The following is a 12,212-nucleotide window of genomic DNA, read 5'->3' on the forward strand; positions in this document are numbered from 1 at the left end:
TCCCAGGATCATCCTCAACCGAGGATCCAGATTTACCGACGTTTTTATTGACAATTTAAAACATTTCGCAGATAGTCATGATCAATGCCAGTAGACCACATAACGGGGGAAAAAAGCCCTCAAGGATGTGGGCTGTCTGATCACTGCCATGAAGCCGAGCCCTGCCACCAACAAGAGAGGCGAGCTCTGAGGTTCTGTCCAATGAGAGAGGAGTTCTGTGATGTTCTGTCCAATCAGAGCTGACCGAACGCTGGTGGGATGGGTCTCGTGGGCTGGCACCGCAGAACCAACGGATCTGGTCCTCGTTATGTTTTTCAGTGTCGGGTGGAGTCTACATCCTGTCGCATCTCTGCGGGGAAGGAGTAGGACTTTTTTTTAAATTAGTTTCTCATTGACTATTTGTTACAGCCAAGACATCGAAATACTCCATAAAGATGACGACGACCACCACCTTTCAAGGAATGAGCCCCGGTTCTAAAAGCAGCTCCAGGTAAAAGAAGCTGAAAACGTTTCATGGAGGAACAAAAGAAGTGTGATGCGGGCAAGCCTCGGAGCTAGCAAACGCCTCTTTTCTGCGTTTGCCGAAAGGCAGCCTGCTACCTTACATTAGCACGCTGGTGGCATGGCGAGGGATTTCTCTGGATTTAGATAAAGTGTCACATCGTCTTGCCAATTAAGTTAATCTTATTGGGTGACTGATGCACCATATAGCCTTTAGCTACACTAAGTTAGTTAGGTTAGCCTGTCTGAGCGCTGTAGAATAATTAGACATGGGAGTTTTAGGGAGAAGGAAGAGAAGGGATGTTTACCATCTATTTTTTGGGAGAAATGGTCGTAACGTTACCTCTCGACTGGCTGTGGTCGACTGCAAGGTAACTTTTCTGTAGTTCAAGTCCGGGCTGCTCCCCTGTGGTGATTTGCTGAACGTTGAACGTTAGTTAATCTATTATCTGTGGGTTTGGTAGCAGTTTCTTCAACAGAGGACCAAAGATACAGCTCAGGAGCAAGAGTCCAAATATGTGGTTGACTGCAGGAAGAATCCTAGACGAGAATTTGGTCTGCACATGTCATTATCACTGATACGGCTCATTGTTGGTTACGGCCAATGGAAGTTTAGAGAAAATTAAAATAATGTCAATTTGTACTTTCAATAGATATGTCTGCGCTATTGTCTACGCTTGGCGCACACTATCTGTACCACCTCTGTACTCATGGAAAACACCTTAAGAGGGCCACTCATCCTCCAAACACGCAGTCACAGCTTTCCAGTAAGTGATGCGTCTCGTCTGGATCCATTCCTGCCCCCTTTACAGTGAAAACAATGCAAAGAAAACAACTATACATTATGGGTGGCTCAGTAATGTTGCATGATTTTTAAAGACATATAAACCAGATTTTGGGGAAAAGTGATAACTTACTACCAGCGCTTTCTGAGTGATCGCGTCAAATCTCGGCCAGTCTTTAAGCGTGTTGAAGCCGCATGCTGTTTTCGGATGATGCGGGGGCTTGGGTGGGGGCTTTGAGCTAGCTAAGCCTGTAAATCTTTCCTTAGCTCTTCGCTTTTGCTCCTTAAAGCCTCCCCCCTTATGAGCTGCTGGTCATTTCTGCTGCTGGTCGACGGAAAAGATCCGTACGGCAGCAACTTGAGCAGAATTAGGCTAAAATCTTAGTAGGCCATCAAAAGCCTCCTGCCCTGCCTTATCAGGCATGCCATCTTTGCTTTTGGAGCTGAGCTGCTCCAGCTGCCTGAAGCTGCCCTTAAAGCTTCTGAACATTAATGCCATTTCATTGATATTATTTGCAGTTTCATTCTAGGGTGGGGTCTGCTGCCAGGCAGCTGAAAGCTTTTCCCCCCATCGCAATCCGTGTGGAAAGCATGAGCTCATCCTCTCTGGCCGGGAGGTGAAGTCTGGTTTAGGCATTACTGTCACAGCCAAGTGTGACGAAGAATTGATTGAGAAAATTCACGTCGGTGCAGTCCACCCTGCGTGGATTTTCCTCCTCTGCTTGCTTTCTTTTGTAGTTCTGCTTGGAGAGCAGAGTTGTTTTTTGGACTCCATCTGCCCGCCTGGCCCTTGGACAGCTGCTCAGTGTGTCAGCTGGTGGCTTCAGGGACTCTGAGGAGAGGAGAGTTTGCTGGAAAAAAAGAGGGAGGGGTCCAGCACGGCCTCTGCAAACACATCAGTTTTTGTCGTCCACCCCAACTGTCCTTCAGCACGGCAAGGAAAAAGGGTTTCCCTGCTCATTATCGTGCTCCTTTTGTTCAGCCTGTGGTGGAAGGAATGTCAGTGTAAAGTGGGCTTTGTTTATCAAGCACTGGTTTGCGTGCACGCCTTCTATAGTGTTCTAGAAGCGTCTGTTTATTAGATGACCTACATTAGCTGTGCACCTCAGACTTTTCACCTCTGTTGTGAAATATTGACCCAAAAGAGGCATCAAATTTCATTTACTCGTTTAATAATGGAGTAATAATGCAACCAGGAACTTACACCAACCCCTCTTGTGTCACTGCAAAGGAATCTGTGCTGAGGAGAGGCAGCAGCAAGCCAGCTAACTCTGTGATTATATGCGACTGGAGTCAGCTGCTGGGCAGAGATTGTGACTGTCTGTCTGACAGGCTGACAGCCGGGGCTTAGAGAGCAGAGACCTTGCTGGTAGCTTGTGAGTTTTTGTGTGTGTGGTATGTGTATAAAAGGGTTGGGGTGGAGTAGGGAGAAGGCTCTACGTAGCTTGAGGCGTCCTCATGTTATATTTGACTATTGATTTTTTTAGTTCATGTTATTCCCCCCCCCCCACTGTGCAGCTGATCAGTGGCATGTGACATGAGTTTTTTTTAGTCTGGTGAAAAAGGTGGCAGTTGGGAGCATGTGAGCACGATGTCAATCAAATGACATTATAATCCGTCATTTGTTGCTCTTTAGGGTACTACGACCGCCAGGCGGGGACTCAAGCTTCTCCTTCGGCACAGATGACAATGCAACCCCCCAGCGCAAGAGCAAGATGGCCTCCAGCATCTTTGCAGAACCTGAGGACCCCCATGCTCATCGGAGGAACAATCCACCCAGTAACTCAATCTAATTTCACTCTAGCCTATTTTAGTTCATTTTCCATGTGACCGTATCAAAGCCAACTGAATAAAGACAAAAGGGTTTGGATTTAATGTTAATTAAAATTAATAATCATTTGAGTTTTGCACAAGGGAGGCTGTATAAGCACTTATGTAAGGGCAAGATCAATCGTGCAAAACTAGACCGAGCTACCAGAAGCCTTAAGTAAGCAAAAAGCACCGTGGAAGCACCAAGTACCATGGAATTAATTCTTCTAACTTGAGCTAGGAAAAGATACAAAGTGGAGTATTATTTAGTATTTTTCCATTTAGGTTGTCAGAAAGAACATTCCACAAGTGTAATAGCCAAAAAGCCCTGGAGTACTGGGATAAGGGTAATTTGAAGCCAGGCTTTGTTAAATGGGATGAGGATCGGCCCTCAATGGAAAGAAATAGGTCAGCTAAAAAAATGTGTCAGTTGGTGAAATGTGTGGCCTTGTATAGACACGAGGGAAGCTTTATTTTGAGTACACAAGGAGCAGCAGGCAATCGCAGCAGAAGGGGATATGAGACCTGTAAATGGCTTTGAGTTGTCAAGGTCACTGCAAACATACAGCCACAGAGGCTCGAATGAAAAATCAATGCAGTCTGTCATTATTGGGCCTGCCAATATGTTTATGATAATCCAGGTAAAGCTTTAGCCATAAATCACTTTTCAGTATGCATAATCTTTATTGCAACGTTTGGTTAAGGCTCAAAGATTTGATAAAGTGCGTAAAGAGGAAAATTCAGCAGCAGGATTCCATTTCAGCTCAGGGCTTTGAAGTTGCTCACAAGCCAAGGATCACATGTTTTCACACTGGCCACTTTATAGAAAACATGGTGTATCAAATTTTCTTGGTGTGTGGACAATGAAGCATTTACCCTAAAATCATTACTCCATCCTCTGACCTCTACAGCCTGCAGCTGCTCACAGCAAAACCTTTTCCTGCTTGCATTGTTTCACTTGGGTCTAGGTCATGTTCAGGGTAGCCATCTCATAGTTGTCCCCCTTTAACGGATACAACTGGATGAAGATATTTCTTTATGCCTGAATGAGCAAACTTTATTACTCGAACAGGTTTTATAAGCATTGTGCAATCTGTCTGACCTGGATATGAACTCCTATTTTAGATGAACAGGTGTGTTTGCTTTGGCACGCTCTCTTGCAAAGATCCTTTTTTAAAATACACCTTTTTATATGCTTAGTACATGTCTCGAGTATCTAGAACAACAAGCACTTTGTTGTGAATACTGTCCTGCAACACCATCAGCCTTGTCATGAAAAGACATTGTCATTGTGTACACCTGCAGAAATTGGAAGATACTTCTTTGCATTTAGCCTTTTTTTGAAATTAGAATTACAGGACATATAAAGAAAAAAATGTTGCATTTAAATAGATGATTCACCCCAACAGTAAAAAGTGTGTTTGTTTTTTGTTTTTTTTTTTTCGTTTTACCTGTCATGCTATCTATCCATCTAGTATTGGTGTGACTCGCTAAGTTCTCGACATATCAGCTGTAGAGATGTCTGCCTTCCCTTGATTATATAATGGGACTTGATGACATTTGGCTTATGTTACTCAATGTGCTATAATAATACACAAAAACAACAACTCAACAACTGTTTCATTTTAGAAATCATGACCCAGCTACACCCACCAACTGTATATCTGTAAGCGAGCATCTAGTCATGCTCATGACTGCATGGGTCTTAAACATGAATGGTGTCCTCCTCGGCTGAGCGGTAACGTTAGCTAGCAGTATCAGTTAGCTATAAACAATATACTAAGCTAGCAATGTCAGATAAGGGCTAACTTGCTTTTATCAGGTGTAGAAAGGCAGAAAGAAAATAGTTCCTACTTGAAACTACTCACAATGAGGTTTGTGGATTATCTTGAGGAACTGGGTTATGATTTCTGGAAAGACATATTGCCACTGAGTTTTTCAAATGTATTTTTTGGGGGCCTTGAACAGCACAAGTCAAGTGCCATTTAGTTCCATTATACTTCAGAGAAGGCAGACATCTCTACAGCCGATATCTCCAGAACTCAACAACTCACACCAAAACAATCTAGATTGATAAATGGCACTGCAGGTAAGAGAGGAAAAATGTATTTTTGATTTCGGGGTAAATTTTCCCTTTTAGTGCCACACATCTTTGACCACTGAGCCATCGGGCAGGCCTGATTTTCATGACCAGTGAAGGTCTACATAGACTGTAAGAAGAGCTTATGTTGTAGTTTGTGGTTCAGAATTCAAATATCCACTCCCTGACTCAGCCTCGGATAATGTCCGGTTTACTCTGGATTATCCATAGACCGCACTGTGAACAGTTAATAGGGACTAATTCTAAGTAACTCATATTTCCAGTGAGAACTGTTCACAGTAACATCTGTGGATTATCCAGAGTGACTAAGATGTTAGTTCTTGAAAGACCTGTTGTTGGGTTCTTCAGGAGTTGTCTTTTAATGCTTTGAACATTTGAAATTTCATTTGCTTTAATGGTGTCGGGGTGATGGCAGAAACCAGAGAAACTGATATCTCAAAAGCTGAGTAAACCAACCTAAAGGTGTCTTCATGGCTTCCACAAGGAGTAGCTTATTCTTATTCATAACGGCAGGTTGTTGTTCAGGATTCTATGGTTTTCAGATACCAGAGCTGTTGGTTTGTTAAAGTGCCCTCAGCTTCTGACCACATGTTAAGCACTCCCTAATCAGAGAGGAGACCAAGACTATCAGCAGCAGCATGATTGCTGTTCCTGTCACCAGGCTTGTTGACCGGTGAGGTCAGCGTTATCATACATTTATATCATGGGCCCAGGAGAGCTATAAGGTTAAGTAGACGGCTATGTGCTGTAGTGATGATAACATAATGCATCTCTGTCCAGCCCGTGAATCTAGTTTAATCCTCTTCTGTTTGCTATTTGTCGTTCACTGTCCAGAGAATTGATCAGACACAGAAATGTGGAGCCAATAATGAAGGAGCCCTTGTTGAGTGATAGAGGCTCTCAACAGTGCTGATTCACTTCAGTCTATTAACAACAATGGCCACTCCTCTGCTTCCTCAGCAGCGTTGTTCCCCTGACAAAGACAGTCTGTCCCCTCCCTGGCCCTCAGGGCTAGAGCTGGGCTGTTACCTTATGTGGCTTTGGTTAGCACGGCCTGCTTCACCACAGTGGGTTGAACACTGGGTTTTAATGCTCTTTCTGCTAAAGGAAAATGCAGGCGCTACAGGGTTATGTGAGTTTTGGCAATCAGATCGTCTGCCTGGAAATGTTCCACGATGTTTCTGGGTCTGTTGCAGACGCCCAAGCGGATTTGGTGATGTTTCCTGTTGGTTCTCAGTGATTTTGTCTCATGTTTTTTCAGTCCAGTTCCCTCATAAAGCTGATGTTTTATCAAATTTGAGAAGATGAATCTTGTGGTGAGCATGGTTAGACTCATGTGTTAGAAACATTGGGGTCTTGGCTGGCTTTGCAGCTAATTGGATTAGTGTCCATATGGTATGACTCTGCTGCTCGGAAGCCTTAGTCATGTTTCATCATTTGTCTCTTGAGTTTCCTATCTATCTTAAATTTTATCCACCGGCCAAAAAGGGATCATTTAAATATACGCATGACAGCTAGTGTATTTTACTCTGCTTAAATAAGTTTGTTGCTCTGTCTGTCTCACTCCTACCTTCCCAGGCGGGTCACCCACAGGAACCCTGTGCGGGGAGCCCTCAGCCCCACTTAGGAGATGCCAGCAGCCTCTTCTGTTCCCCAAGAACCCTCAACCGGAACTGACCACCATCCACAACTCTGGGGCAGCCTTGGTCTGGACCCAGAGACAAGAGGTACCTCTCATTGAGTCTGACAGGCGCTGTTTCCAAAACAGAGCCACAGCCTAGTTTGGGAGCTGAAAAGCACTCAGTCATAGATTAAGTATAATTCCAAACAGTTCAGTGGAAAATTCAGTGGGGGAAGGATGACTTTATCCATCTATTTGAAACTGACCCAGGATGTTGTTTGATAGATATTCTCCACTGACATTTGTAATCCCTATGGAGGTTTAATTTTTTACTCTGGGAGTGTGCCAGTCCTCACTGCCTGACATGGGTGGGTTTTTTTTCTAAATGACCAATTTAACAGAGCCATGAAGAAACAGTCAGACAGGGTATCTGTCAGGAGATATAATGCGAGGGCAGGGGTCCACCTGGTAAATGAAGGCATGACTTATCTACTAAAAATATATAATATGTCCAGGGACAGAGGGCTCAATAGGTGTGTTATTAATTATTGATAATTAGCTGGTGATGGCACAGCTGCTGTTATTAGCGTCTGGATAAAGAAGCATTACTTTCTGTTTTGGCTTTGTTGTAACAGTATCAACACAGTCCAGAGCCTGTTTGCTGAGGTCACTGTGTTGTCACAAAGTAGAAGAAACAGGATTCAGATATGGCAAAACAGGAACATGGACAAAAACATGTTTATTTATTTACAAATGAAAAAAGTCACTTTGGTTAAGTAACAATAGCTGATATCATTGTCCTATGATTTCTTTGTAGGTTGAAAATGGCCAAGAACAAGCAAATGATGGTAAGTATCCTGAACTCTTGAAATGTTTATAAGGAGGGGTTGAACTTTTTTAACTGTCACAGTCTCACAATGTCCATGGCTTAGATTATTCAGTGAATAGCTCAATGGTGCCCTATAACCAATCAGGTATTTCCTCCTTTCCTCAGAAAAATCAGATTCTGGTGACTTGTCTTGTCCAATATGCTGATGGCATACCATCATTTTTACAGTACCTTGAAGATACAGTACACACAATCTCCCTTTCTAATTCAACAACACATTATCTCTTTGATGTGTTTTTTCCCCCTGTCATGATGGCAGGATGGTCTGTAGTCAAGCAGCTGTTCTTTGATGGCAGGCTTCACTTAGTATGAAAAGCTTTTTATTAACCTCCAGGTGCATGTTTGTGAGAGAGCGGCTGGCTCCTCAGATAATGGAGGGTTTGACCGCACATCTCAGTGGACTTTTAGAAATCAAACCACTTATTCACTGCTGCTTTTGAATACGATTGGAATGTGTGTGTGCTCTCTGAAGTGCGTTATATACGTGTATTGCTGGTAATATGTCCATCAAAAAATGGTGAGGGCTTCAGCCAGTTTATCAACAGTGTAACGAGTGATTTGTTTCATTTCACACATTTCTTTGAAACAAGTGAACAACAAGGCCATGGTTCAACTCCGCCTGAGAAGAAACTGTTACTATGACTCAAGATATTACTCATAGAATTCTAATTTTCTAATCTTAAGCATACATCTAATTAGCAACATTAGGCAATAAAAACATTAATTGGGCACAAAAAGGATCTTAAGTGATATAAGACAAGACAAGACACTGATCACTATTAGCTTTCATTTCAGTAATCAGATATTATGTTTCATTGATAAAAGCCTCATTGCTTTATTTTACTGTTATTTTCCTCCACAAAGGTATAACAGTTATACCAGTGGAAAACAGTCATCCTCTGTTAACATGTCTCGTGCTGTTATACCCACGATCCTCCTTTAAATGCATATGAGATGAGGAGAGAGGCACACCTGTTAAACACAAGCACAAATGACTCGTAAACTGTGACTCCAGGTGCGTCTGTTTGATAAATACAGCACACATGTTTGGGGTAGAGGGTTGAAACCGTTTTTCATGGTACAATAACCATCTTATATGTTATTACAATATTATTGTTGTTGATTACAATGACCCTTTAATTAAATCAGGAGGTTTTTGGGGTTTGTTTGGACTGGTTTTGTCCTGACAGACATGAATCTTCATATCAACTTGAGCTAATTTTTTAAATAACATCTAATACAATAGAATTAAATACTGTAGACAAGCAAATGTACCTGGTATGATAACTGTCAATTTTCATACCAGGAGTATACCATGAAGCCGGTATCCTGCTTCAACCCCAGTCATATCTGCAACTGACAAAAGGCTGCAAAAGCCTTAGAGAATCTGGCCCAGATATTTTAAATATGGGAGCTTCTGGATCGACCAGGCCGCCCTGTGCAGCCCCAATATCTGTGTCATCAGCTTCATAAACCCATAATTTATGCAGGCGTCACAGCAGCACTCCACTTGTTCTTATATCAAGCTGAGAATATTTGAGTGTCCATTCAGCCTAAAAACAGACATGAAATAAAGTGTTGACCTTATTTTTGACATTTAAGTTGAAAAAGTCCTCTTGAATTTGCACATTTCTACAGTAATTCGGGCACTAATGGACAACGAGAGCCCAATAATTCAGCACTGTGATTTCATTACAGAGCTGCCTAACCTTACTCTAGTACTCCAGCCTTCACAACCAAAAAGCAGTGAATACATAAGTCAACATTTAGTTAAGATCAGAGTCTTGACTTTTGTTTTTAAATATAAGAGTAGCAGTTCTCTTTGAAGTGATTTCTGAAGTAAGATCCGGAAACACCCTGTGATTGCATTCATTAAATATCAGCCACTATTGCATGCTTTGGATTAACATGTTGTCTCTTCGCTGCATCTGCAGAGTGTCCTGACGATGTGGAGCACCAGGAGCAAGAGCAGCAGAAGGAGATGCCACAGCCCTCTGACCCGTCGGATGGTGCCAACGCCGCCACGGGCGGCCGAAGAAACCCACCTGGGGGCAAGTCCAGCCTCATCCTGGGTTGAGACCTCTCCTTTTTTTTTTGTTTTTTTTTCATTCGAACGCTTTTTTTATTTTTTAAAAATAAATACCCCCATCACTCTCTTCCTCCTCATCGACCTGTCACCTTCTTCCCTCCTTCACCTACTTCACATGCACTCGTGCTGTCACGTCCACGGACCCCCGTGTCCTCTCCCTCCACCCTCAAACCTTTTGTTTTGATCCTTTTTTCTATTAAAAGAAGAAAACTGTTGACAAAAGCACTTTATGTATCTCCCCCTCCCCCCACCCTTCCATTTCAGCCCATCCTGTAGTGCATCGAGCCTGCTGGGAAAGGCATGACGATTAGCTTGTCCCTCATTCTTCCCTGTTGTAAATGGTAAAGGAAAAAATAATAAAAAAGATTTGATGCGTGGATTTCTAAATACAATAAAGATTGATATGAATTTCCTGTGGCTGATTCTTTTTTTTTTTTGGTAGTTACAGACAAGTTACTTTATTGTAGGGTATTGCAATTGACTTAGATAAAACGTGAAATGTGGGCATAAAATCAGCAGTACTGTTGCTTCTCCTCAGTTTTCTCGTGCATGAATGGCTCAACACATGGAGCTGAATATTATTTCTGTATAGTGAGATGGAGTCTTAAGACTGGCCGTCGAGAGCAGAGACAGGCTCTGTGACTGGAAACCTGCCCAGGCAAAATAATCACGAAAGCTGCCTCCAGCTCTGCCAAAAGAGAAACTGCACTATCTGTCATGACATCATACGCTGGATATTTGGCTCTCCTCGCGGCGTTTCTGATGTCAGATAGGTGTTGCATTTTGTCAAAAAGGCTAGTTGGGATTTTCGAAACAAAAGTTGCATTCAAAAGGTGATGTGATTCAGGCAAGATGTAATGTTACTTATGAAACATTACCGTGAACAGCATTCCTCAAAGATGGCTTTATTTGGAAATGCTTGTCTGAGTTTATTGCCTTCTTAAGCCCCAGGAGAAGCACATACAGTTCACAGGAGTTGTTCTTTACCAGCATCTGTTGGTTTGGTTTTAATTAGACATATCAGACTTATCCAATATTGTCCCTTTTCATATTTTCACATGTTCAGAGAGCACAGTAAAAAGTTCATATGAGTTACTGCCTGAATCAAGCACTACACAAGTGGTGGTGACTCATTGCTGTTGGTAGGTAGATCTGCAACCCTCTTGCAGATTTACCTACCAAATGCAGAATAACATGACATCAATTAATGAAAGTTTTTTTCTTGGAGAAGAAATTTTGTCTTGTCCTTATTATGATGAGATATAGTCACCCGTAGTTGCTGTCATTATCCATATACAGTATCTCATGTCAAAATTCAGGAATTAACTGCAAATTGTATGTTTTCAGGACCTCAGTTAAGCCCTTGAATTAGTGAACTGTATTTACTGTCTTTGTTGGTATGCAATGCAAAAAGGAAATCACAACACACCTTCACACTGGCAGCAAATGCATAAATAGTCATGAATGTCACTTCTTATCATACATAGAGCTACAACCTCTTGGATTTCAAGTCATCTTGTCTTAACTCCTTGACTTTGATTTGCATTGTTGACTTGATGAGTCCTCGTAAGCCTCTTACTGTGAAGCTGAAGGGGCCCAGAGGGCAGATCATCTTAGCAATGATAACACACTCTTTAGAAATAACAGGGAATGACAGAAATGGTCATTTGAGCATCAGAGTTTAGTATTTTTCTGCAGGTTTTCAAGCTGTGCTCATCATGGGCTTAACCAAACAGTGTCTTCCCGCTGTATTGTGCATGCTTCATATGCCTGCAGACTAGCTTCATGCTGTAGGTGTCAACCAAAAGGAAGACCTGAATAAAAGTTGCTATCAGAACAGTTTCAGTCCCTTTCTTTTCAGCCTCCTGAGCAACAACTGGAGCTCCTTCAGAGCCAAACCCTGAGCAGCCCGCGAAGAGTGCTGCGGTGCAGCAGCGTGTTTCAAGCCCTCATCTGCAGTGAAAGGCATGCAGAGGTCACTCAAGATCAGGAAAAGAACTTCCTGCCCTGGAGAAAAGCCAGGATGTTGGAGTGCAGTCAATGGAGGCTTGTTTTCAGTAAGTGCTGTACCCACAGGCAAAGTCCTGTGCCTTTCATTATACCTTAAGACACAAGGCACAGAGTCAGCGTGGATCTCTGGTGCTTTCCTCAGTCTTCGCCTGATGGTGTACAACAGCATTTTTGTTGTTGTTGCTGCTGCTGTAGTACATTTACTCAAGTACTTAAGTACAAATTTGAGTTACTTGTACTTTACTTGAGTCTTTTCTTTTCATGAAACTTTCTAGTTCTACTCCACTACATCTCAGAGGGAAATACTGTACTTTAGGCTCCACTACATTTATCTGAGAGCTGTAGTTACTGGTTACTTTACAAAATAAGATTACTACACACAAAACGTACATAGATTAGACAACTACT

The 12,212-nt window shown here is 42.4% G+C and overlaps 1 protein-coding gene across 1 annotated transcript; it reads left to right on the forward strand.

Annotated features, from left to right (window-relative positions):
* The first annotated feature begins 326 nt into the window (after positions 1 to 326).
* Positions 327 to 10,196, forward strand: LOC121620678 (jupiter microtubule associated homolog 1-like). The gene is made up of 5 exons (XM_041956836.1): positions 327 to 490; positions 2,922 to 3,064; positions 6,774 to 6,922; positions 7,634 to 7,664; positions 9,640 to 10,196. Exons 1-5 carry the CDS (start codon positions 435 to 437, stop codon positions 9,780 to 9,782), a joined length of 522 nt encoding a protein of 173 aa, XP_041812770.1. The 5' UTR covers positions 327 to 434; the 3' UTR covers positions 9,783 to 10,196.
* The last annotated feature ends 2,016 nt before the right edge of the window (positions 10,197 to 12,212 follow it).

The sequence above is a fragment of the Chelmon rostratus genome, chromosome 17, assembly GCF_017976325.1.
Source record: "Chelmon rostratus isolate fCheRos1 chromosome 17, fCheRos1.pri, whole genome shotgun sequence".
In the NCBI taxonomy this organism is placed as follows: Eukaryota; Metazoa; Chordata; class Actinopteri; order Chaetodontiformes; family Chaetodontidae; genus Chelmon; species Chelmon rostratus.

What these genes read in the sequence shown, in the direction of transcription:
- LOC121620678 (XM_041956836.1), top strand. Translation starts at nt 435, where the DNA reads ATGACGACGACCACCACCTTTCAAGGAATGAGCCCCGGTTCTAAAAGC. An exon ending in TCTGGACCCAGAGACAAGAG is followed by an intron (nt 6,923 to 7,633) that starts GTACCTCTCATT and finishes ATTTCTTTGTAG; the next exon opens with GTTGAAAATGGCCAAGAACA. An exon ending in CCAAGAACAAGCAAATGATG is followed by an intron (nt 7,665 to 9,639) that starts GTAAGTATCCTG and finishes CTGCATCTGCAG; the next exon opens with AGTGTCCTGACGATGTGGAG.